General features: G+C 45.6%; 1 protein-coding gene across 1 annotated transcript in view; it reads left to right on the forward strand.

Moving 5' to 3' along the window:
• Positions 1–27232, forward strand: part of CEPT1 (choline/ethanolamine phosphotransferase 1) — a 615941-nt gene that overhangs the window by 139440 nt on the left and 449269 nt on the right. Inside the window, exon 2 of the mRNA XM_044076652.1 lies at positions 6789–6936. Within this exon, the coding sequence (XP_043932587.1) occupies positions 6789–6936 (148 nt within the window). The remainder of the gene's footprint in view (positions 1–6788; positions 6937–27232) is intronic.

Here is a 27232-nt window from a genome sequence, read left to right on the forward strand (position 1 = left end):
GAGCTGTCCTGCATGGGTTTCTTGTGGGCTGTTCTGTGCCGCCTTCTTCCCAAGTTTCTTTTTGAGTCTTTGTACTCTCCCTTACATAAAAGAACACTGCGACACTGATATGGATGGACATTAGTACAATTGTATAAAATGTTACCATGACAGTAAATGTCCTCCTCTTCACTCTTGCAGTATTTGCTCCCTCCCTCCTCCCCCTTTTTTTTGCTCTGCCCTATTCCTTCTCCCTTCCATGCCTGGAATTCTTTTCTTTTGTTCCTTCCTGGATGCACATGTTCCTCCAAGTTCCTATGAATACTTGTTCCTCCCGGGGCTTTTCATTTCTGAGGTATGTACATTTGTACGTCACCTTTTTGCCCTATGCCTTGAGTGGGAAGTATGTGTGTGATGTACAATGTCTATAAATTTTTAAGGCTTTGGTATGCATACCATACGTTCGGTTTCCCTTGACAGGGAATCCCTTATGTAAAAAATACTGCAGTAGTGAACAGAAGGACATCTGCTATGGTAAGATTTTACACAACTGTACTTTTCTTATGATCAGTTGCCTAGTACTGTTCACTGTGTTCCTTTTGAAAATGTGGTCCCGGTCTGCAATGATCATGGATGTTCCCTTAAGGAAGGCACAGTCTGTTGCCCTGTCATTTCCTGCAGCTGCAAGTTTACAGTGTCTGAAACAGAAACTGTGGGTACTTGTTTTAATGCTAAATCTGTGAATGGGGTTCTAGTGGGGGGGGGGGGGTCTTCTCTCTGCCTTGTATGCCAGTCTTTTGTTAATGTGCAACTTTTACTTGGTTCAGAACTGAAGAGGTAGGAGAGAGCATTGCATAATTGGAGTAAGAGAGGAATCGGCTGTTTGGGAAAGTTTTGTTTGACAAATAATGCTGACACCTGTCATGAAAGTTCTGTGAGTTCTCTTGTTTCCTACAACCAGAGCTTTGCTCACAGATTAAATATTATGGTAAGCTCCAGTACTTATTAATAATAACTATCCCTCCTGGCATGTCTAAAGGTCAGTTCCCTGTGCTTTCTCCTATTAACCTGGTGAACTTGGGCATTCTGAGGCAGTGTAGCAGCTGCCTCATGTACACAGACAACCGTCTCCTCTTACCTCGCAACATTCAGACTTGTGAGGGATGCATTTGTATATCCATACTGGAAGACATGCACTCTCCAGCCAAGACCGGAATAGCTGGTCAAGAGGAGAAGGTCAACACCTGCACCACATGGAACACATAGCCCTCCAGAACACCCACCATCACAGCTCTCACATAAAAACACAAACCACACACCCACCTTCGTGGAGGCTCTCAATAGAAATCTACCCAAACAGCTGAGACCTCCAAATCAGAAACAGACTCTACCACCACAACACAGCACAAATCACAAGATGCATAGCTCACCTATACAGTGTGCCCCTCAGCCTAAGCCCCTAAAGCAAAACAGCTTGCCCAATACACTAATCATAGGTGATTTGATGGTGAGGCACACTGATGTCCCACTCACTAGGTTGAATAAGGAGAAGGTAACAGTCAGCTGTCTGTCTGGTACCAGGATCCAACACATAACACATGCACTCAGGTCACTCCACAACAAGTACAAGTATGACTCTGTCATTGTCCATGTGGGTGTGAATGACCTGAAACGTACCCTGGACTTCATGAAAAGAGACATGGAGGAGTTCTCGGATTGTGTGGCCCAGGCAGGTATGACCCTAGCCCTGAGCAGCATCCTACCGTCGGCCAGAATAATACCCCAGTACAAGCAAAAAATGATTGACTTCAACAATTGGCTAAGTTTCTGGTGTCATTCTAAGGGGATCTAGTATCTGTCTGCTTGGCATGACATGATTGACAGACCTCAATGCTTTGCCAGAGACGGCCTGCATCTGTCACCCCTAGGTTTCCTGATATTGGCTAAGGCTCTTGCCACCCCTTTAGTGCCTTTTTTTAGGCGGTGTTCCAAATACAAAATTACCACCGTAACCGCTATAAATAAATGCAATCTGAGGGTCATTCTGCTCAACACTACAAGTCTAAATCTCAAGATGATCTCACTGGAAGCACTCCTCAAAATGGAGAACATTGACATTTGTGCTGTAAAGGAGACCTGGTTTAAAGCAGCAGAAAGCACCCCAATGCTACCAGGCTATAACTCATTCCACACCTTTCGACCCCAGAAAATGGACTGAAGCTCCAAAGACGGTGGCGTCTCCATATTCATAAAGGATATGCACACCTCCAGACTAGTAGCCCAGCATAATGCATTGGCGATACTTAAGGTACAACTAACAGTGGGTAAGACGGCGATTCAGGTCGTAGCCTGCTATAGGTCCCCAACCATGTCCCAAGACTCTCATTCTACGTTTCTAAGCACCCTGGAAACTGTTAGGGTCCAACCCATACTGGGTGACTTCAACTACCCCTCTATCAACTGGGAAAACTACTCATGCACCAATACACTTGGCCAACGCTTCCTGGAATTCATTAATTCCGATGTGCTGCACCAGCTCATTCTTACCCCCACTAGAGGAAGCAACATCCTTGACTTGGTTTTTACTAACCTGGACGACCGTTGTTCAACACTAATAGTCAATTCCTCCCTGGTTAGGTCCGACCACAAACTAATTACCATGGAAATCCACATCTCACCCACACCACCAGCAAAGGTAACCACCATGAAAAACTTCTCCAAAGCTGACTTTGGGATTCCTAAAAACAGAGGTGGCTAACTTCACGGCACCCATGCAAGTGGAAAATAAGTGCATGACTACCGAATCATACACCAGTGCTCTGTACGAACACGTACATAAATGCATGGAACTAGCCATACCCAACAGAACCAAGATTCTCTCCTCCAAAAAAAGGAAGCCAATCTGGTGGTCCCCTGCCATTAACAAACTCTACAACAGAAGGAAGAAACTGTTGCAGAAAAAGGTGAAGACCTAAGACTGGAAAAATTCCCTTATCAGCCTCAACAAAAAGTTGAGATCCCTCATCAAAACCTCTAAAGCCAGCTATGAAGGCAGAATTGTGGCAGAACAACCACAAAGCCTTCTACAGTTATATCAAGAATCTCCACAGCAATACCCAGATTTGCTCTGAGTTACTGCACAATGATAGTTCCTATACTGAGTCAACAGATATTGCCAACATACTAGCCGACAGATTCAGTGCCAACTTTACCCCCCCAAAGGACCAATCACAATAACGGAAGAATGCCAGGCACCCAGCGTTACTGCAGCACAGGTTAAAGCTGCATTATCCAAGACCAAGAATACAGCTTTCATGGAACCCGACAATATCCCTGGCTGTGTTCTACATGAACTACAAAGTGAACTGGCACCACACCTGTGTGCCCTGTTCAGTCACAGCCTCACCTCAGGCTTTATCCCTACAGAATGCCGTACTGCTACAGTTATCCCTCTCCATAAAGAGGATTACAGATCCTGGGAATTATCGCCCCATTAGCCTGACGAGTCTGATATGTAAGGCTATGGAGCGCATCATCATAGACCTAATTAACAAGGATATAGGGAATCTCCAAACTCTGGGTCCCATGCAGTTTGGATTTGTGAAGGGTAGCTCATGCCTGCTCAACCTGGTTGACTTCTTTGAGTCCGTCACCAGAGCTGTGGATGAGGGCAAGGCAGTTCATACAGCCTACCTTGATCTGGCCAAGGCCTTTGATACCATTCCCCACTCAGGATTTATTGATAGACTCACCAAACTAGGCATCAACCCCTATATCACTAGGTGGGTTGCAAACTGGCTCACAGATAGAACCCAGAGTGCGAAAGTAGCAGACTCCAAGTCAGACTGCTGATCAGTCACAAGTGGAGTCCCACAGGGATCAGTCCTGGGTCCTCTCCTGTTTGGCATCTACTTCTCAGAAGTCCAGGCCAACATGGAGGGACTCTGACTGACCAAGTTCGCTGATGATTGCAATCTGGGCGCCATTATTAACTCCCCAAGTAATGTAAACATCCTACAGAAAGGCCTCGCTGAGACCAACGACTGGTGTCGAAACCATGGCCTTAAGTTTAGTACCATAAAATGCGTCGTCATTCCCTTTGGGAAAAACTCAATTTCCACTAATTACCACATTGATGGTAGCCCACTGAACACTGAATGCATTATAAGAGATCTGGGGACACAGGTTGACAGCAACCTCTCCTTTGACCACCACATTGCCACTGTGGTCAGAAAGTCTGTCTATGTGGCACATCTCATTACCAAGGGTTTTGCATCCAGGAAAAAAGTCATCTCTTTCTACTCTTCCCTCATTAGACCAGTCATCGTGTATAATGCCCCCTTGGCATGTACCTCACTAAACACCTGCAACAGCTGGAAAGGCCACAGAAGTACTTCTTGAAGAGGATCCTAGGCCTTAAACACATGGACAGACTCAAAAATCTCCAGCTTTTCTCTGTCTCAGATCGTTTATTAAGAGGCGATCTTTGCTTGACTTACAAAGCCATGTCTGACCCAGCCCTGTTAGAAATGTTACACCTAAAGAAATCCCAATCCCTCCGCACCACACGCTCCAGGGACCTCAACCTCATTACCACAATCAACAGAACATGCTGGAGGGCCAGGTTCATAACCCAGAGACTGCCCATGCTCTTGATAGACTTTCCATACCTGTCAAGCAGAGCTCCTCACTGGCCCTTTTCTAGAGAAATCTTGATGAGTGGATGGGAAATAGAAAGTTCACCCTGGGGATTTCACTCCAGTGGCTGTACTTGATAGAGGCACCAGGAACTAATGGCGGCATGATGCCAGGGCACTTCTATGGACTAGGCTTGTAAAGGCTCCAGGGCCATTGCCCTAGTACACACCTATGAACCTAAGCGCATACAACTTTCCTTTCTGCAGTACGAACCAAGCAGTAAGAAGTTGTAGCCAAGTGTAGAAAACAGGATTTCATTGCAGATGGTGGTCAGTTTTGCCCAGAATAGAGATTAGAGTTTTCTTTAAGGCTTTTTTTGTGACATGAATCGTGTATCTAGATTATTATTTTTTTAAATGTTTGCGGACTTAATTTCCAATGCATTGCCGTTATCCTAGTAACAAACACTAAAGTAGTTGAAATGGACTTGTTAGCTGCTTACAGTGATTTATAAGCATGTACATATTGATCAGTGGCACTTTTTATTGTTGACAGATTTGTGAGGAAATTTGCACAAAAATATTGTGTGTGTCATTTTGCAGTGCACTGTTGCCATTTTGAATTGTACTTGTGAGTTTATGTGCTATACGTATTTGTCTGACTGCTCCATAATATCCAGGCCACAGAATGTTCAGACTGTGCTCACTCTGGGTTTTTGTGGGTGATACTCATTGCAGGTTATGATGTTACGGCTTGCTGCTCAAATTTGTCATGTTCTTCCCATTTTTTCATCCCATTTTCACCATCACACTCCTTGCTTTTCATCTCTGTTCACATTATGCTTGCTCTCACTAAAGGTGGGATTGGCCCCACCTGCTTAAGCCTTTTGGTGGAGATTGAGTTTTCGGTCTTGTGTGTGTGTGTGTGTGGGGGGGGGGGGGGGTTACCCATCTTTATCATGCACCTCATTAGTTGCGGAAGTCCACCCTTCTCCGCCTGCTGTGATTAGTATGCCCAGGAGAGCATAATTAATTGCCCTTTCCTGACCTCTTTTGAGGGACTGTTGTGAGCCTTGACTACTCAGTGATTCCCTTAACCTTCTCAGCACAAGGATAAATAAAGTATGCATTACCACAGTGGCATGAGTTGAAAGGCATATGTCAGGCAAAAATAATCCGCTTATCTGAGTAGAAGTTGTGGCCCATGTTTTTTTTATTTTTTAATACATATTCTTGATCACTCGGGAACTGCTTAGGAGGCCAAGTTAAGCGTGTTTCTTGTCATTTTTCTTTTCCGTGATGGAAGGGCCCTCATTTACCTTTTTAGAAAGTCATATTCTTTGAAAACTGGATGTAGCTGCAAGCATTTTGTATGCTGACAGACATTATGTGAAGCTGCTTCCTAGGATCAAAAAAACAGTGGAACAAGGTGGTGGTTTCTTCAAGTTGGGCTGAAATGTATCTAGAGGTTTTATAGCTTCCTTTATTTCTCTGGTCATGAGGGCAGCTAAGTTCTCATCCCTCACCCCACCACCTTTAACAGGTGATAGGAAGTCTGTTTTTGAGCATTTAGGGTTTTAATCTAGCTGTGTACTGAGCATAGGAGGCTGTAGAGCATGAACCGTGTCTCCTCAAGGTATTTTGTAGTTTGTAGTTTGTGAACAGGGCAGAGTCCGCTGTATGCATGTGTTTTTCATGTTGCTTAAGTAAACTTCAACTGACTGTACTCTGCAGGTGCAGATTTTTTTTGTTTTTGCTTTTTTGCAATTCTCACTTAGTCAGCTATAGATAAGATGGAACAGGCGATAAGACAGAAGGTTCAGAACCAGATTTTTTTTTTCAAGGGTTGCATTATGTTATTGTTCCAACAGTATGTGGAAAACTTTGACTTTGATAAACTTGCAGTGTCGAAATTTTATGGCATTCTGTACCAGTCACTTGTAGTTGTCTACATTTTGCAAAACTCAGCAGAAAAAAAGATATTGTAGTATTTGCAAGTTAAGCATTAAATTAAGCATCTGGAAGAGTAAAATTAAATGCTTGTAACACCATGAAGTTAAAATACTTTTGGTGTACATGTTGCTATTAAAAGACTTGACCGCTCTTTTTTGTGATCCCCTTCCTTTTTACCTGCTAACCATAATCTTGCTTGTAAACTTGTTTTTCCTTTAGGCACCCATGTGGGTATACCTGATATGTGCCCTAGGTCTCTTCATCTACCAGTCATTGGATGCAATTGATGGAAAGCAGGCACGAAGAACCAACAGCAGCTCTCCACTGGGGGAACTTTTTGATCATGGCTGTGATTCGTTGTCTACCGGTATGGTATGAGTTCACTTGTACTTTTATTTTTAGCTTTTTATCTTTTCCCCCACTTCAGTTTTTTTTTTTGGGGGCTGTTTTGCCAGACTTTCCCAGTGTTTCCACTACTTTCATCTAGATCTAGCTAACCCATTCATTTTGCCGAGAGGCAAGAGCCAATCATCCCTGAGCTAGGTGAGAGTCCCGTCACCCCATTTGTTCCTGTGCAGGGTCCTTGCCAACCTATTTGTCCCTGTGATGTAGTGGAAGTCAGATGGTAGGCTGCAGGCCAGCTTTTGGAAGAAATGGAGCAGTCTATCCTCCCCCTTGGTGCCCCTGTTGTTATTGCAATAAGTATACATTTACATAATAAGTCCATAGCTTGTGCACTTCCAGGAGAGGTGTGTATGTGTATGTCTGTGTGACCTCTGTTGCATGAGTATAACGGCTAGTACTTCTGGCAAATGACAGTCACCTCCCTTTCCACCAAGCTGGGTGCTGCTCACTCCTGTTCTCCCTGCCTCAGCTGTTCTAGTTCCCAAGCTGCTAAGCTGAGTCAAGACCTCATCCCTCTGGATTACAAAGGGCCGGGCACTTAGTGTTTGTTTTTGCCCGTTTGCAGCAGTAAATTCCTGGAACAAGCCTTCTTTACTTGGATGCATCCTGAGCTTGTATTATCATTGTGGGCATAGAAGTGCTGGCTGATTGCTTCCTACCAGAAAGTTGGGGCATTGTAGCAGTGGCACCTGCAACATTTGTGTAATGTTATCATTTATCAGCCTTCTCTCAACACATGTAGTAGTTATAGGGCATAGAGAGAGAGTAGGTGAGTGAGCTAGAGTGAGAGAACTGCAAAGTTGACCAAAAGGGTGTGTTGCTGGATGTTCGTGTTTCACTGTTGCAGTCATTACATTTGGGTAATCTGCTTGCGGGTTGCCCTCAGTCGGCCTGATTAACAAACTCTTGGGTCCTGCGTCGGTTGCTGTCCCTTCTTCCATGACGTCAGCGGTATAAAACATGCTGCCGATGCCATTACATCAGTCTTTCTTGCCATGCGGTGCCCGAAGCAGAAGCAGTTCGCAAGTGCCAGTCGGCCGACTCCTGAAATTTTCATTTTCGAGTTTCAGAACTGAAGTCTTCAACTAAAAGCTAAGTACCCCGTTGGGGAAACTTTTTCTTGCTCCTTGCCAATGTCAGTAAAAGTTAATAATTGCATTACTTGTGGAAAGCAAATACCTCATAAAGATTTTCATTTGCACTGTATTCCTTGCCTAGGCCCTGACCACGACGTACCTTGCTGTCGGTTTTGTGCTGTATTTAATCAGCGCACTATCCGTCGTCGGTATATTTTTGCCTCTACATATTTCGGTTCTCTGTTTAATTATCCAGAAATGTTGTCGGTTAGCCATCCGACTACCGGGATTCCGAAAAAACGCAAAGGTAAAGGTAGAGACAGGCCGCCGAGGTCCAAAACTGCCGACGATGCTTCTTCTTAGCCAGTCGCCAGTTCGCCTGTACTCAGTGAGGTGATTTCACAGCCCCTGATACCCGCTACTTCTGATTCGCAGGCCTCTACTGAGACCCATTCGGAGTCTGGTATGCCACGAGATACTTCAACTATGGAACCTGCGAATGTCTCTACCTTGGATGGGTCTGGAACCGCTGTGCAGACACCAGCTTCTGAGGGTGTATTCAGGCCTACGGACCTGCATATTAAATCGACGCCTCCTTCATTACTAAGGCCTAAATCTCGATCCATGTCTAAAAAACCGACGCCCAGGCCACATGCTCAGGCCTCTATGCCTAAAAAAACAAATGATAAAAATGGCTGAAGATCTAATAACTCTAATCAGGGGTAGCCAAACACCCCCCCCCCCCCCCAAAGAGGCCTAGGCCTGAGCTTGATTATGAGTCTTCTGATCAGGATTCTGTTTTTTCTGACTCTACTGATTGATGACCTGGATTTGTCCTTACCTACTTATGAGGATTCTGATGCAGAGGATTCTCTTCCCTCTGCTTCCCCTCCCGAGGATTTTTCTTTTGGGGAAACTTTACATACTCTACTGGAGCATTTCACTGGGAAAGCCAGGAATTTTCTGATTCAAAAAAGCGGCTTTAGGGATTTCCTTCTCCTACCTCAGCATAGGCCTTTGACTACTACTCCTGTACTAGACATTGTTGATGATGCTTTCTCGGAATCCAGTTTGGCGTCTGATTCTCTGCCTCCTGCTCCCAGTAAACCTGACCGGTACTACAGGTTCCCTGCGTCCCACAAGTTTCTTTTCAAAAATCCTATTGCAGATCCAGAGACTATTTCACAGGGGTCCAAGGGCATTACGGCTTCTACTGCTAAAAACCCTACCCCTTCTGATGGAGACTCCGGGGCGTTGGATAGACAGGGTAAAAAAGTTTATACTTCAGGAACCTTGGCAATTAGAGCTTTAAACTGCCAATTTCATATGTTAAAATATCAGCAACATGTTATTGGACTGCTTAAACAGAAAATTATGTTGATTCCTGACTGTGTGGAAAATAAAGACTTACAGGATTTAATGCATTCTGCTGAACAAGTTGGAAAACATTACTAGGCTATCGGCCCAAGGGCCTACGTAAGCCTAGTCAACAAGGTTCCCTGGCTTACGCCACCCAAGAAAGTTATTTTCCTGTGCCACTGTCGAGCAGAGACACAGAAGTGATCCCCGGGGTGTATTTTCTATTTCCCATCCACTCATCAAGATTTTTCTTGAAGAGTGCTAATGAAGAACTTTGCTTGACATAGATGGGTAGCCGGGAAGTCTCTGGGACAGGAATCTATCCCTCCAGCATGTCCTGTTTGTTGTCGTGACCAGGTTTAGGTCCCTAGAGCATGTAGCTCGGAGGGATTGGGATTTCTTTAGGTGTAACATGTCCAACAGCTCTGGATTTGACATAGCTTTATATGTTAGGCAGAGATCACCTCGGAGTAGGCGATATGCTACGGAGTAAAGCTGGAGTTTTTTGAAGCGGTCAGTGTAGGGCATTTGTTTGAGGCCAGTAATCCTCTTTGTGAGATACTTCTGTGGCCTTTCCAGCTGCTGCAGATGTCTTGTGAGGTACATCCCAAAAGGGGCGTTGTACTCTATAATGGGTCTAATGAGTGTCGAGTAGAGGGGAACAATGACCTATTTTTTTCCTGGATGAGAACCCTTTTATGATGAGGTGTGCCACGTAGAAGGACTTCCTGACTACTGTGGCGATGTGACTATCGAAGGAGAGACTACTGTCCACCTGGGTCCCCAAGGTCTCTTATCACACATTCGGTGTTAAGTAGATTGCCGCCTGTGTGGTAGTTCATGGGTACAGAGTTTTTACCAAAGGGGATGACACTGCACTTTTTGCCATTGAGCTTGAGGCCATCGCTCTGACACCAGGCATCTGTCTCAGCGAGGCCCTTCTGTAGGATGTCCACATCATTTCAGGACTTAACTATGGCTCCTAGTTTGAAGTCATCTGCAAACTTTGTTAGCCAGAGGCCTTCTGTGTTAGCCTGTACTTTAGAGAAAAAGATACCAAACAGCAGAGGTCCCAGAATGGAACCCTGTGGTACTCCACTTGTCACTGCTTTGAGGTCAGATTTGGAGTCTGCAATGTTTACAGTGTGGGTTCTGTCAGTGAGCCAGTTGGCAACCCATCTTGTGATGTAGGGATTTATATCTAGTTTAGTGAGTTTAGCTATAATTCCAGAATGGAGGATGGTGTTGAAAGCCTTGGCGGGGTCACGATAGGCTGTGTGAACCACCTTACCCTCGTCTACGGCTTTGGTGACTGCCTCAAAGAAGTCGATCAGATTCAGGAGGCATGATCTGTCTTTCACAAACCCGAACTGGGTGGGATACAGAGTTTGGAGGTTACCAATGTCTTTGTTTATGAGTTCCATGATGATACGTTCCATGGCCTTGCAGACCAGGCTCGTCAGGCTAATAGGTCGATAGATCCCGGGATCAGTGGTGGCTCCCCCTTTGTGGAGTGGGGCAACTGTTGCTGTGCGCCATTCATAGGTTCATAGGTTGATACTAGGCTATCTGCCCTAGGGCATTTATAAGCCTAGCCAGAGTGTGTTTGGCTTTCGCCACCCTTTTAGATTAGTTGACTGTGCCTCTGTATAGTAGGTCACAGAAGATAGCCTTTTTGAGGTTAGTTTACTGTGCCTCTGTCTAGTAGGGACACAGCAGAGGTCCCAGGGGTAAACCTACGATCTCCCATCCACTCGTCAAGATTTCTCTTGAAGAGGGTCATTGAGAGAGACTGCCTAACATGGATTGGGATTTTGTTCGAGTGAGGGGAGACTCTGGGATATGAATCTGTCCCTCCAGCATGTCCTATTTCTGTGTTGAGCTTTAAGTCCCTGGAGTGTGTAGCTCTAAGGGATTTGTATTTCCTGAGGTGGAGCATGTCCATTAATTCTGGGTTGGACATGGCTTTATATGTCAGGCACAGATCGCCTCTGAGTAGACTGTAAGCAACTGAGTAGAGCTGGAGGTTCTTTAGCCTAACTGCGTAGGGCATCTGTTTGAGTCCCTTGATCCTCTTGGTGAGGTACTTTTGGGGTCTTTCCAGTTGCTGCAGGTGTCTGGTAAGGTACATCCCAAATGGGGCATTGTATTCAATTATGGGCCTGATGAGTGATGAGTAGAGGGGCACAATGACCTCTCTTGATCTAGATGTGAACCCTTTCGTGATAAGGTGGGCAATATAGAAGGTCTTTCTAACCACTTTGGCAACGTGATTGTCAAAGGAGAGATTGCTATCTACTTGGGTCCCCAAATCCCTAATTACTTCTTCTGTACTTAATGGATTACCACCTATGTGGTAATTTGTGGGCACTTTGTTTTTCCCAAAGGGGATGACTATGCACTTTTTGGCATTTAGCTTTAGGCCATGGCTCTGGCACCAGTTATCCGTCTCTGTGAGACCCTTTTGGAGGATGTTTGTGTCAGTCGGTGAGTCTATTATGGCACCCAGTTTGCAGTCATCTGTGAACTTGGTCAGCCATAGTCCTCCCATGTTAGCCTGTACCTCAGAGAAATATATACCGAACAAGAGAGGTACCAGGAGTGAGCCTTGTGGGACGCCACTTGTAACTGGTTTAGAGTCTGACATGACACCTGCAATTCTGACCATGTGGGTTCTATCCCAGAGCCAGTTTGCAACCCATCTTGTGACATAGGGGTTGATATTTAAGCTGGTGAGCTTATTTATGATGCCCGAGTGGGGTATTGTGTCGAAGGCTTTTGCGAGGTCCAGGTAGGCTGTGTGGACTACCTTCCCTTCATCTATGGCCTTGGTGACTGTTTCAAAGAAGTCGACCAGGTTCAAGAGGCAAGATCTGCCCTTAAAGCCGAATTGGGTAGGATCCAGTGTTTGGAGGTTCCCAATGTCTTTGTTTATGAGTTTCATGATGATACGCTCCATAGCTTTGCAGACCAGGCTAGTCAGGCTTATAGGGCGATAGTTTCTGGGGTCCGTTGTGGCACCACCTTTGTGTAGTGGGACCACTGTTGCTGTACGCCATTCCTTGGGTACATATCCTGTAGTAAGGTTTCGATTGAACAGTGACTTTATGTGAGGGTTCAGTTCTTCTTGGAGTTCGTGTAAGATGCAGCCCGGGACACCGTCCGGTCCCATTGATGCTGTGTTTTTTGCTTTGGAGAGGGCAGCTCTCACCTGTGCATCTGTTGGGATATACATTTGCTCTTTTGGGGGGGAAGGGGGGGAGAAGTTTGCACTGAACCTGTCTGCCAGGATGTTGGGATTGTCTGTGGGTTCAGTGTATTTTTTGTCAGTTTGAACTAACTCAGAGCATATCTGGGAGTTGCCACCCAGGTTCCTGACATAACTAAAGAAGGCCTTGTGATTATCTTTAGCATCTTCTGTAATTTTTCTTTCGAAGCTGGCCTTAGATGATTTTATGAGGGATCGTAGTTTCTTGCTAGTACTGATCAGAGATGCCTTCCCTTTTTGGGATTTTGCTGTATCATGTAGTAGCTTCCTCCTTCTGTTCTATAGGTTATTTATGGCTGGGGTCCACCAGACAGGTCTCCTGCCTTTGGAGGAATGAGTCTTGGTTTTATTTGGGATAGCATGATCCATGCATTCCTGTAGGTGTCCATAGAAAGCGTTTAAGGATTCTGCGGTTTGGGCCATATTTTTCACTGGCCCGGGGGCTTTGAAGGATTCCACCTCAGTTTTGAGAAGTGTGAAATTTGCTTTTGAGAAGCTCTTCACTGTGGTTTCCTTGGCTGGGGGTGAGGACGGGATATGGATGTCCATTGAGATTAATTTATGGTCAGATCTTACCAATGAGGGGTATACCTCTGGTATGGAACATAGTGTCCCCATGTTGGTGATGATCAGGTCCAATATGTTTTCCCCTCTTGTGGGAGTGGTGACCAATTGTTCCATAGCATTTGAGTTTATAAATTCTAGGAACCGTTGGGCGAGGGTGTTGGGGCTTGAGTAGTGCTCCCAGTCTATGTTTGGGTAGTTGAAGTCACCCAATATAATGGTGCTCGGAGAGACCTTCATATTCTCCAGTGTTCTCAGGAAAGCCGAGTGGGGTTTCTGAGTTTGGGAGGGTGGTCTGTAGCAGGCTACAAACTGAAAGGCAGTTTTGCCCACTGTTAGTTGCACATGGATGGTCTCTGATGCTTCATTGCAGTGCCACTAACCTGGAGATGTGGGTATCTTTGATGAATATGGATACTCCCCCTCCTTTTGTGGTTCGGTTTGAGTTTTGGGGCCGAAAAGCATGGTATGAGGTATAACCTGGTTTTCTTTTCTTGGTACCAGGAAGAGTCTGGAGTAAAATCCTTGCCCCTGTTCCATAGACGGTACCCTTTCTATAGCTCTCATGCTTAGTAAGTGATTTATTTGTTGTAGAGCTTCTGTTTTCTGATTTGGAGGTAGGTTTGGCATTCCTCTCTTCCTTGGTAGAGTATGGAAGTGAAACCTGTAACCTTGGTCTATTGTCTGTAAAATCCATTTGTCTCCTGTGATGTAGTGCCAGTTTACTGAAAATAAGGCTAGCTTTCTGCCTAAGGGTGCTTCTAGTTGTTCCCTGGTAGGCGGTGCCAGAGCCAAGTCACTTCAGCTAGAAGGGTTTCTGAAGTACAGGCATTAATGGCAGTACAGCCCTTCCTTATCTTCCATCAAGATAGAGTGTCCATGAGAACTAATCCTACTTTTATGCCAAAGGTGGTCTCCAGGGTATCTTTAAACCAAGCTATCCACCTGCCTACATTCTTTCCCAACCCACAGAACAAGGGAGAAAGACTGTTGCATACCTTGGATGTACATAGACAATTGCGTTACTACCTGGACAGGACCAAGAGCAACAGAAAAACTGACCAGCTACTGGTAGCATATGCAACAGGAATGGAAGGAAAAGCAATTTCAAAACAGACAATCTCTAAGTGGATAGGAAATTGCATTAAATTTTGTTACTCTCACCATGGGAAGAAAACTCCAGAAAACATCAGACCTCACTCTACAAGAGCTACAGCCACTACCACAGCTTTTTTACGAGGAGTGGCTACCAAAGACATTTTAGAGGCTGCTACTTGGAGCTCCGTGCATACATTTGCCAAGCATTATAATCTACCCTTATACTCCAGATCCCGAGCAGGTTTTGCCTCTGCTGTTTTGCAAGGGATCTTAACTACACCATAATCTTATTACTCCTCCTCCCCCAGTTTGGCTATGGTATTCTACCCATTTGTAAGGACTGCAGATGCATCCTTGAAGGACATAGTACAGTTTTGTACCTACCATAAATGTAGATGTCCGAGAGGCATGCATCTGCAGTCAGGATTACCCACCCTCCTTCCCCTCTGTGGTACTCCTAGGGTATTTGCCCATCTTGTAGCTAGCTGGGGGAATCTATTATGGTGTATTTGTTTGTATATATGTACATACATGCTTATTTTTTGTTTGCTCACTACTATTTGGAACCATTTGCATTTATCCAAATTTAGCCTTCCTAGAGGGCACCTGGCATATGGGGCAAGAAACACTGAGGAAAATGGCGTCGGCTGATACCGAAGAACTGCAGCTATGACGTCGGGTGAAGTGCGACATCAGCCGAGGCCAGACCCAGACTTTGGAATCCGGCCGACCGAAGGGCTGCCTGATGACAGGACAACCCATTTGTAAGGACTGCAGATGCATGCCTCTCGGACATCTACATTTATGGTAGGTACAAAACTGTACTTTCTCCATACTGAGGAGAGCCTCGAGTGCATGCATCTTGAGGTTTAGACTTCTGGCGTTGAGCAGCATTACCCTTAGTTTCTTTTTCTTTGAGTTCTCTGTGGAGGTGGGTTTGTCTTTTGAGCCTTCCCTAAAAAAGGCACTATGTGGGTGGCAAGAGCCTTAGCCAGTATTCGAAAGCCCAAGGGTGACAGGTGCAAGCCATCCCTAGCGAAGCAACATAGCTTGTCAAGCATGTCATCCCAGGCTGACAGACACTGGATCCCCTTTGAATGACACCAATACTTTAGCCAATTGTTAAAATTGATCATTTTGTCTTTATACTGTTGCATCATTCTTGGTGAAGGTAAGATGCTACTCAAGGTCAGGGTCATACCGGCCTGGGCTACATTATCAGAGAGCTCCTCTGTCTCTTTTCATGTAGTCCAGGGAGCTACGTCTCAGGTCATTCACACCAGCATGGACAATGACGGAGTCATATTTGTACTTGCTTTGGAGTGACCTGAGTGCTTGTGTTATGTGGCAGATCCTGGCACCCGACAGGCAGCTTACAGTGACCTTCTCTTTGTTCAGTGGGCACAAAGCCTGATGCGAGGCTATTATTGAACATGGTGCTTAAGTGGGGAGCCAGTTCGTTCTGAAGTTCATGTAAAACGCAGCCTGGGATGTTGCCAGGTCCCATGGATGCTGTGTTTTTGGCTTTAGAGAGTGCAGCTTTTACTTGCATAGTTGTGATTACAGGGAGTCTGCCTTCTTCCTGTATAGATATGAGCCCTTTAGGGGGTGGGGGGTAAATTTCGCATTGAACCTATCTGCCAGGATGTTGGCAATGTCAGTTGGTTCTGTAATTTTCATGCCGTTATGCTGTAACTTGGAGCAGATCTGGGTGTTGCCATCGAGATTCTTGACATAGCTGTAGAATGATTTGTGATTGTCCTTAGAATTAGTGGCGATTTTGTTTTCATAGCTAGCTTTGGAGGATCTTATAAGGGATCTCAGCTTCTTACTGAGGCTGACCAGGGAGCTCCTCCACTCATGGGATTTTACTCTCTTTTGCAACAGTTTCTTCCTTCTGTTGTGCAGTTTGTTTATGGCAAGGGACCACCAGATTGGCTTCCATTTTTGGAGGATAGCATCTTGGTTCTGTTTGGGATAGCACGATCCATGCACTCGTGTAAGTTCTTATAGAGTGCATTTGTGTAGGATTCAGCAGTTGTAACTGTATTGTCCATCTGCATAGGTGTCATGAAGTTCACCACTGCTGTCTTAAGAAGCATGAAGTTGGCTTTGGAGAAATTTTTTACCATGGTTTCCTTAATGGGGGGTGGGGGTGGGATGTGGATATCAAGGGTGATTAGCTTATGGTCGGATCGGACCAACGAGGAGTTGACTTAGGTGTGGAACACCGGTCACTTATGGATATTGTTGCCCCTGGTGGGGGTGTGGTTAAGTTGATCCAGGGCATTGGAGTTTATGAATTCCAGAAAGCGTTGAGCTAAGGAGTTGGTACATGAGTAGTTTTTCCAGTTAATGGTGGGGTAGTTGAAGTCGCCCATTATTAGAGTGTTTGGTTGATCCCTAATATGTTCCAGTACATCAAGAAAAGAGGAGTGGGAATCCTTGGGCATGGTTGGGGATCTGTAGCAAGCAACAATTTGGATTGCAGTTTTGCCCAGAGTTAGTTGCACTTGGAAAACCTCGGATGCATTATGCTGAGCAACTAACCTGGAGGTGTGGATATCCTTAATGAATATGGGCACACCACCGCCTTTGGTGTTTCGGTCCAGGTTACATGGCCGAAAAGTGTGGTATGAGTTATAGCCTGGTAGTGCAGGGATGCTCTCTGGAGCCTTGAACCAGCTCTCAGTCACTGCACTGATATTGATGTTCTCCATTTTAAGGAGTGCCTTGAGCGAGTGCATTTTGAGATTTAGACTTCTAGCATTGAGTAGCATTACCCTTAGTTTTTGCTTGCCTGTTACGGCGGTGAATTTGTTATTTGAACCTTGCCTAAAAAAGGCACTATAGGGGCAGCAAGAGCCTTAGCCAGTATCTGGAATCCCAGGGGCGATAGGTGCATGCCATCTGTGGCAAAGCATCGTGGTCTGTTGACCATGTCATCCCAAGCAGACAAATACTGGATCCTGCATACTGCAATGTGGTTTTGATTCTTCAGAGGCCTCTTGCGGGGTTGCTGTTACTGGGTCTGTGCTTAGAAGTCTTGCTTGGCTTAAGGAGCAATCTTTGCCTAATCATGTTAAAGCTAAATTGTTGGATGCTCCTCTAAATCAAGACTGCCTGTTTGGCAACAAGGCTGAAGAAGTTCTTAAAAAGATGGATGATAAAGCCAAATCTATGCAAACTGTTAAAGATTTTTTACAAGTTCAGCCTCCTAGATTTAGTAGGCACTAGCCTTTTAAGAATTGGTCTTTTCCAGCCCCTTCCAGGTCTTCTCAAGCCAAACTCAGACACAGCAAAAGCCCCAGGTTTCAGTCCCAGGGGACTCACAGAAATAAGCAGTGGGGGGAGGTGGGCCTCCACTTCCAAGTTTGGGAATAACAAGACACCCCCCCCCCCCATGGTAAGCTGTCTCAATGACTTCCTTTTAAAATTTCCAAGCACTTATCTTCTGACTGCCCCTTTGGGGGGAAAGATTGCTCTTCATGCAAAGAACTGGGAACTCATTACCCAGGACAAGTGGGTTTTAAATATAGTGTTCCAGGGATACAGATTTCACTTCCACATGTTGCCAATGCCAAGTGGATGGCCGGACCTACCCCCAAATCAGTGGGCAGAGGCCCAAACTCAAGTACTTTCTCTCTTAAGCATGGGGGCTATTCAACTGGTACCAGAAGAGGAAAAGCGGCAAGGTTTCTACTCCAGACTTTTCCTGGTACCCAGAAAAGGTAAATCATGGTGTCCAATCCTGGACCTGTCTACTCTAAACACCTTTCTGGAGATTCCATAATTCAAGATGCTGAATCTTCAATTACTTCCTATGCTAGGCAAAGATGCCTGGTTGGCAACACTAGGTTTAAAAGAAGCATACCTGCACATCCCAATCAGGGAATCTTGCAGAAGATGCCTACGCTTCAAAGCAGGCTACATTCACTATCAGTTCTCTGCACTGCCCTTTGGCTTATCTACTGCGCCCAGGGTATTCACAAAGTGTCTAGCTCCAGTTATGGCATTTTGCAGGCAAAGAAGTATTCAAATATAACCATACCTGGACGATTGTCTAATTCAGGCAGAAAGCTGTGACATACTTTTGAATCATCTGGCGTTTGTAAAAAGGGTTCTAACTTGTCTGGGGTACACCGTAAACGAAAAGAAGTCACAACTGGTACCCTTTCAACAAATTACATTCCTGGGAGCAAGCTTGAATACAACTTCCCAGATGGCTTACCTCACGCCAGAAAAGCAAATTCATTTGACAACCTACTTCAAACAAGTGGCCACAAAAACCCTGCTATCTGCAAGACAAATACTGCAAGCCTTGGGGTTCATGGCCTCCTGCATTCTTCTAATTCCATATGCAAGACTGCATATGAGGAAACTACAGTGGTATCTAAAAAGCCTATGGAGTCAACATTCTCACAGCCTAGAAACAATGATTCCTATCATACCTTGCCTACGTCTAGAGTTCCTTTGGTGGGCAGAGGCCTGCCACCAAAACAAGGGACTACCTTTCACACCACCCCCTGCCGCCAAAACCTTAACAACAGATGCATCAGTCTATGCATGGGGGGCTCACCTGGCAGGGAAGTGCATTCAGGGCAAATGGAACCCAAGTCAAATGCACCTGCATATCAATCTAAAAGAAATATTAGCTGTACAGAATTCTCTGACAGCCTTCAAGGACTACATTCTTCCAGGACAAGTAATGGTAAAGACGGACAACACCATGGTTATGTTGTACATAAACAAGCAGGGGGGTACACTTTTTTACCCCCTCTGCAGACTAGCCATGGCATTGTAGAACACAGCCTTGAGCTACCAAGTGCACCTACAAGCTCAATTCCTGCCAGGAAAATTAAATACTCTGGCATACGGACTAAGCAGAAACTTCATGGACCCACACAAGGGGAAACTAGAACTGAGGATTTTCAACATGTTGACAAGCGAATGGGGGAGCCCAGATATAGACCTGTTTGCCTCCCCCCAGAACTACCAATTGGAAAAATTTTGCACAAGGACTCCCCACAAACAAGCCTGGAAAGTGGATTCTCTGTCCTTCAGCTGGAAAAACCTATCCGTCTATGCCTTCCCCCCAACTGCCTTTACTCTCCAAAGTACTACTAAAAGTCAAACAGGACAAACCAAGGATGATTTTGATTGCTCCAGACTGGCCGCGCCAACACTGGATGTCCTTCAAGGATGCATCTGCAGTCATAACATATGGGTTGTCCTGCCTCAGGCAGCCCTTCGGTCGGCCGGATTCCAAAGTCTGTGTCTGGCCTCGGCTGATGTCGCACTTTCCCCGACGTCAGAGCGTCTGGGGTATAAAAGCATCAGCCGACGCCATTTTCCTCAGTCTTTCTTGCCGTGCGGTGCCCGAAGCAGAAGCTGTTCACAAGTGCCGGTCGGTCAGATCCAGTGAATTCAGCTACCGAAGACTTCGAAAAAAGCTAAGTACCCTGTTGGGGACTCTTTCTTGCCTCAGCCGATGTCAGACAAAGTAAATAATTGTTTAACTTGTGGGAAACAAATACCTCATAAGGATTTCCATTCCTACTGCCTTCCTTGCTTAGGCCCAGACCACGACGTATCGGCCTGTTTAGCCTGTGCTTCCTTCAACCGACGAACTCTTAGACGTCGGTCGGAGTTTGCAGAGGAATTTTTTGGAGCCGCTTTTGCTTATAAAATGCCATCGGAGACTCCGACTTCGCATATGGTCAAAAAACACAAGGAAAGGACCGACACTCGCGGCCCGCGGTTTCGGCTGAAACCACGGCTAGGCCTACCGCGAGTGCCTCGGTTTCGGCCGAAACCGAGTCCTCGGAGATTCCTTCTTCCAAAACCATACTTCCGACCACCGTGGCCCGGGATGCCCCGGCTGAGTCGGCTTCAGAACTTCCTACCGAAACCAGTGTTCAGGAAATGTCCGACACCATACCTTTGGACATTTCTACTCCTGCACGTGGGGCAGCTAGGCCCCCTGCTTCCATGTCCATTAAGGCCTTTTCAAGGGCTAAAGCTGCCAAGCTTTCTAAAGCTTTGCCTGCCAAATCTACCTCCCAGAGGCCTTCCTCTAGTTCACAGATCCTCAGCCTTGCTGAGGACCTTATTTCCTTAATTAGGGGTTCACAACCTCACCCAGACAGGGCCTCTCAACCTCCTCCAGACAAAAGGCCCAGGAATGACCCCTCTGACCCACAATCCTCAGATGATTCCACGGATGGATCTGAGTTGTCAGACCACCAGGAAGGGGCTTACTCACCTTATGAGGATTCAGATGCTGAGGAATCTATCCCTTCGGCCTCCCCTCCTGAAGAGTTTTCCTTTGGTGAGACTCTACACTCCATGAGAGAGCATTTTCAATGGCAAGGTCAGGATTTCTCTGATTCTAGAAAAAGATTAAGGACCTTTTTGCATTTGCCTCAGCATAGGCCCTTAGCTATACCTCCTGTTCTTAATGTAATTGATGATGTGTACAATGATGTCAGTACAGCCCCTGATACTCTTCCTCCGGCCCCTGCCAAACCTGACAGATACTACAGGGTCCCGGATTCTCATTTCCATCTGTATAAAGCCCATTCTGCAGACCCAGAAACTATTTCTCAGGGCCCTAAAGGGGTTGCGGCCGCTACTGCCAAAATCCTCTACCCTCTGAAAGAGAGTCTAGAGCTTTAGAGAGATGGGGAAAGAAGGTGTATACTTCTGCAACTCTTTCTGTCAGGGCATTAAACTGTCAATTTCATATGAATACAGTACCAAGAGTATTTGTTAGATGAACTGAATAAGAAACTTTCTTCTCCTGAACCCCTAGACCGTAAATCCCTTCAGGATTTGGTACACAACTCACAACAGGTTAGTAATCATTTCTTAAAATGTGGCTATGATGCACTGGAGGCTTCATTTAGATCAGCTATGACTGGGGCAGTTATTCGTAGGCATGCCTGGCTGAAGGAGCAATCTTTGCCAGACCATGTCAAAACTAAACTCCTGGATGCTCCAATGGAGAAACAAAATTTATTTGGCTCCTCTGCTCAGGAGATCTTTAAAAAGGTTGAAGAAAAGGCAAAATCTGTGCAAACAGTTAAAGATTTCCTGCAAGTTCAACCACCGAGATTCAGCAGAAACTGGCCTACTAAGAATTGGTCATTTCCAGACTCGGACAGAGCCCAGAGAGGCAGGAACAGGCGCCCTAGAGGCAGAGGTCAATCGAAGGGCTCCTACAGAGGTCGTCAGTGGCAGCCTGCCAACCAGAGGAGTAGTGCAACAGCAACAACAACAACCACTACACCAGGACAGGCTCAATGACTTAAGTCTGATTCCGCCTACCAGGGATCAACTGGAAGCACCCTTGGGCGGAAAGCTGGCTTTATTCTCAAAAAACTTGCATTGTATTACAAAGGATACATGGACTCTGCAAATAATAGACAAAGGATACAGGTTCCACTTCCACACTTTGCCAAAAAGAAGCGCAATGCCAAACCTTCCACCAAATCAGAGGGCAGAGGCTTTAAGACAAATCAGCAATTTACTTCAGATGAAAGCTATAGAAAAGGTACCATGTTCAGAACAAGGCCAAGGATTTTACTCCAGACTATTCCTTGTACCAAGAAAAGAAAATCAATGGAGGCCTATTCTCGACCTGTCCGCACTGAACACTTATCTCATTGTGCCAAAATTCAAAATGCTGACCCTACAGCAACTTCTTCCCATGTTGGGCAAGGAGTCTTGGCTGGTGACTCTAGATCTCAAGGAGGCATACCTGCATGTCCCTATTCGACCAAGTTGCAGAAGACACCTCAGATTTCTTGCAGGATCAGAGCATTATCAATTCTCAGCATTGCCCTTTGGCTTATCTACTGCGCCCAGAGTATTCACGAAATGCCTGGCATCAGTAATTGCACATTGCAGACTACAGGGAATTCAAATTTACCCATACCTGGACGACTGCCTAATAAAAGCGGACAACAAGACAAATTTGATAAAGGACTTGGCCTACGCCATACACCTGCTACAGACCTTGGGATACACAGTCAACATCCAAAGTCAAGACTAGTACCATCCCAAAGGATAACCTTTTTGGGTGCAGATCTGGACACAACCACCCAAATGGCCTTTCTCACAGAAGAAAAACAAAAACAACTTCCAAATTACTTCATGATTCTAACAAGACAAACTCAGCTTACTGCAAGGAAAATCCTGCAGGCCCTGGGTTACATGGCATCCTGCATAATTCTAATACCGCATGCCAGGCTGCATATGAGGAAATTACAATGGTACCTAAGGAGTGTATGGTCTCAACACAGTCACAGTTTAGAAACCATGATACCAATCATTCCATGCCTTCAAAAGGAATTCCTGTGGTGGGCTCAGGCCTGCCAGTCCAACAGAGGGTTGCCTTTCAACAAACCAAAAACAAGGCAGACCATCACCATGGACGCCTCAGACCGAGGATGGGGAGCACACATGGAGGGCAAATGTATCCAAGGCCTATGGCCTCAAGGACAGCTAAGCATGCACATAAACCAAAAAGAAATGCTGGCAGTGAGGCATGCAATCGAGGCATTAAAACCCTTCCTCCAACAAGGACACCTGTTAATAAGGACAGACAACACCACGGTCATGTGGTACATAAGCAAGCAGGGAGGCACACATTCTTACCCTCTATGCCGGATGGCTATGAATCTGTGGGAACTATGCCTGAATCTCAATATCCAACTACAGATGTTCTTCATTCCACATTGCTGCAGTCCTAACTATTGGGGTAGTCCGCTGTCCAGTCGGCCCGAATACCAGAGTATATGGCTGACGTCGGTCAGGGCGCATTAGACTGACGTCAGTACGTCAGGGTACTAATGCGCATGACCGACGTCATATCCTCAGTCTTTTTTGCCGCATGGTCCGATGCAGAAGCAGTTTTGCGAGTGCAGGTTGGCGTTCTGAAATTTTCTGAAGTCGGAGTTTCAGACCGAATCAGAGTTGGCTAAGTACCCGTTGGGAACATTTTGGTTTTTCTTGCCTCAGTATTTAACCGGATGTCAGAAAAGTGAATAACTGTATTTCTTGTGGGAAACAGATACCTCATAGGGATTACCATACCTTGTGTATACCTTGTTTAGGGCCTGAGCACGACGTTGTTGGATGCCGCTCTTGTGCTAGGTTTAACAAACGCACTATTAAGAGAAGGTTAGACTGTGCCAGGTTAGTGTTTGGGAAGCGTTGCAATTATAAAATGCCGTCGGATGCTCCGACGCCCGCTTCGTCCAAGAAGCGCAAGGACAAAACAGCGAAGCCTAGGGTTGATGAACCGGCAGTCCCGGACGCCGGTTCTTTAGAAGGCTCAGTGGAGCCAGAGGTTTTGCCAGGAGTTTCTTTGGAGTCTCAGGCAGAGACTTTACTGTTACAGGATGTGCCTTCTCAGGAGGTAGGCCAGGCTGAGGGGGCTTCTCAGGTAACTGTTCTTCCCTCTCTTCCCAAGGTAGTTAGAGCCTCTCCTTCTGTTTCCAAAACTTCTTTGAGAGGTAGGCCAAGTTTAGCTTCAGTGGGGGTTTCTCCTAGCACTTCAGGTTCTGTGCCTAAGAAACATATGCTTAAAATGGCAGAAGATTTGATTACTATGATTAGAGGTTCTATGCCCCCTCCTGATAAGAGGCCTAGGGTGGAACCTGAGTTTGATAGTTTTGAACAGTGTTCAGAGGCTTCTGAGTCTTCTGCGGAAGATTTGCAGGAGTATCCTCCTTATTCTGATTCTGATGTGGATGATTCCACTCCTACAGCTTCTCCTCCTGAGGATTTCTCATTTTCAGAGACTCTGCATTCCATGAGGGAGCACTTTAAATGGGAAGGCCAGGATTACTCTGATTCCAGGAAAAGGCTTAGGGAATTCTTGTTTTACCCCAGCATAGGCCCTTAGCTATACCTCCTATGTTGAATGTGATTGATGATGTATTTGCAGAGGCTTCCCTGAACCCTGATTCTTTTCCTCCTGCTCCTGTTAAACCTGATAGGTACTATAGGGTGCCTGAAGCTCATAAGTATCTTTTAAGAGTCCTAGGGCAGACCCGAAACTGTTTCTCAGGGACCTAAAGGTGTTAAGGCCTCTGTGGTTAAAAACCCTGTTCCCACTGATAAAGAGGCAAGGGCTTTGGATAGATGGGGAAAGAAAGTGTATACTTCTTCCACTTTAGCCATGAGGGCGTTGAATTGTCAGTTTCACATGCTAAAATATCAAAATTATCTCCTTTCACAACTGAAATCTAAGGTGGATGCTTTGGCGGAAGGTATTGAGTGTAAAGAGTTGCTGGATTTAGTTCATGTGTCTGAACAAGTGGGTAAGCATTCTTTGCAATGTGGTTTTGATGCTGTACAGGCCTCCTCAAGGGTGGCTGCCACTAGTTCTGTTCTTCGCAGGCATGCCTGGTTGAGGGATCAGAATTTAGCTGAGCATGTTAAGACAAGGATTTTGGATGCTCCTTTACAGTCTGATGTGTTGTTTGGTTCGCCTGTGGAAGCAGTTTTAAAGAAAATGGAGGACAAAGCTAAGTCTATGCAAACTGTTAAAGATTTTTTGCAGGTGCAGCCACCGAAGTTTAGTAGAAATTGGCCTACTAAGGGATGGGCATATCCTGCTTATGATTCTCAGTCTAGGGGTAGGTCTAGACGTGGTAGGGGCAGAGCTCAAGGTTCTTTTAGGCCTAGAACGGGGAGTTCACCTGCTCAGACTTCTGGTGAGGGCAGGGGTCAGTCCTTTCGTAAACAGACCCAATGACCTGCCTTTTCAGCTGCCAGTAGATTCTCGTCTGGCAGCTCCTTTGGGAGGAAGACTGTCTCTTTTCAAAGAAAATTGGGATTTAATTACTCAAGACAGATGGGTGTTGGATATCATTCACCACGGTTACAGGTTTTATTTCCATACATTGCCCCCTTTCAAAGGCATGCCAGACGTTCCTCCTCCACAAGGGAAAGAGGCTCACAAGCAAATTTCTCTGTTACTACAAATAGGGGCCATTCAGCCAGTCCCTGTATCAGAAAGGGGCCTAGGATTTTATTCTCGCCTGTTCCTAGTACCAAAGAAGGGGAACACGTGGAGACCAATTTTGGATTTATCTATCCTCAACACTTATCTGGACATTCCCAAGTTCAAGATGTTGACGTTACAACAGCTTTTACCTCTGCTGGGCAAAGATCACTGGATGGTAACTTTAGATCTCAAGGAAGCTTACCTTCATGTGCCTATAAGACTAAGTTGCAGGAAGTATCTGCGTTTTCGAGCTGGAAATTCTCATTATCAGTTCTCTGCATTGCCCTTTGGCTTATCTACTGCCCAGAGTATTCACAAAGGTTCTGGCTCCAGTGATAGCTTACTTCAGGCTAAAAGGAATTCAAATCTATCCTTACTTGGACGACTGCCTGATTCTGGCTCAAGAAAAGGAAGACCTTCTACAGCATCTGGAATATGTTATAGCAGTGCTAAGATGCCTAGGGTATTCTGTGAGCGAAATAAAGTCCAGTCTAGTACCCTCTCAAGACATGTGCTTTCTGGGTGTGAGACTGAATACAGCAGCCCAGATGGCCTTTTAACCCCGGACAAACAAAAGAGTCTATCCCTTTACTTCCATCAACTATCTCATCAGTCCGTGCTGACTGCAAGGACAGTCCTTCAAGCATTAGGGTTCATGGCATCTTGTATTCTGGTGCTTCCCAATGCCAAACTGCATATGAGGAAGCTGCAATGGTATCTCAAAATGTATGGACACAGCACTGCCAGGATTTGGACACTGTCATTCAAATAATACCTTGCCTTCAAAAAGAATTTTTGTGGTGGGCTCAGGAATGTCACCTAAACAAGGGACTCTCTGTGACCCGGCCAGAGGCGAGTCAGATTTTAACGACAGATGCCTCGGACATTGCTTGGGGAGCTCATCTAAATGGAAAGTGGATACAAGACAAGTGGCCTGCCAGACTACAGCATCTACATATCAACATGAAGGAGATGTTAGCAGTCCAGTTTGCATTAATGGCTTTCAAGGAGTTACTTCTTCCAGGGCAGGTGTTGATTCTAACAGACAACACAACTGTCATGTGGTACATCAACAAACAAGGGGAACACATTCTTATCCTCTATGCAGGCAAGCAATGATTTTATGGGAGACTGCGCTCAGCTTGCAACTAACTCTTCAGGCAAGGTTTCTGCCGGAGCACAGAACTCCTTAGCAGATGTGTTAAGCAGACAAATCATGGATCCCCACGAGTGGAAACTGGATCTTCATGTATTTCAGAAATTGACAGTGTCATGGGGAACTCCAGACATAGATCTGTTCGCTTCTCCACTAAACCACCAGCTGCCAAAGTTTTGCACAAAGGGGTTTCATCACACAGCTTGGAAAGTGGATGCTCTTTCTTTCAGTTGGAAAAATCTTCATGTGTATGCCTTTCCACCTCTGCCTCTTCTTCCAAAGGTGCTCTTAAAGGTCAGACAAGACAAGCCAAGGATGATTTTAATAGCTCCAGATTGGCCTCGGCAACACTGGTACCCACTACTAAGGAGTCTGGTAAGGAAGCCTCCATGGCCTTTACCTTTGATTCCACATCTGTTATCTCAGAAGGACGGTCATCTGCTCAATGTCAAGCTTCACTCTCTTCATCTAACAGCCTGGCATATTCTGTGTTGAAACACAGCAGGTCTCAACTTCCTCAACAAGTTTTAAATGTGATTATGGAAGCTAGAAGACCTAGTACAAGGAAAGTGTACACAGAAAAATGGAAGAGATTTTTATTTTGGAGTACAGCAAAGAATTTGGAGATTTCTGAGCCTAATTTGAGTGTGGCTCTTCAATATCTTACTGAGTTATTGGACAAAGGTTTGTCCTTCTCTTCCATTAAGATTCATGCTG

This window comes from Protopterus annectens, chromosome 7.part0 (assembly GCF_019279795.1).
Source record: "Protopterus annectens isolate FY-2018-M chromosome 7.part0, PAN1.0, whole genome shotgun sequence".
Taxonomy (NCBI): Eukaryota; Metazoa; Chordata; order Ceratodontiformes; family Protopteridae; genus Protopterus; species Protopterus annectens.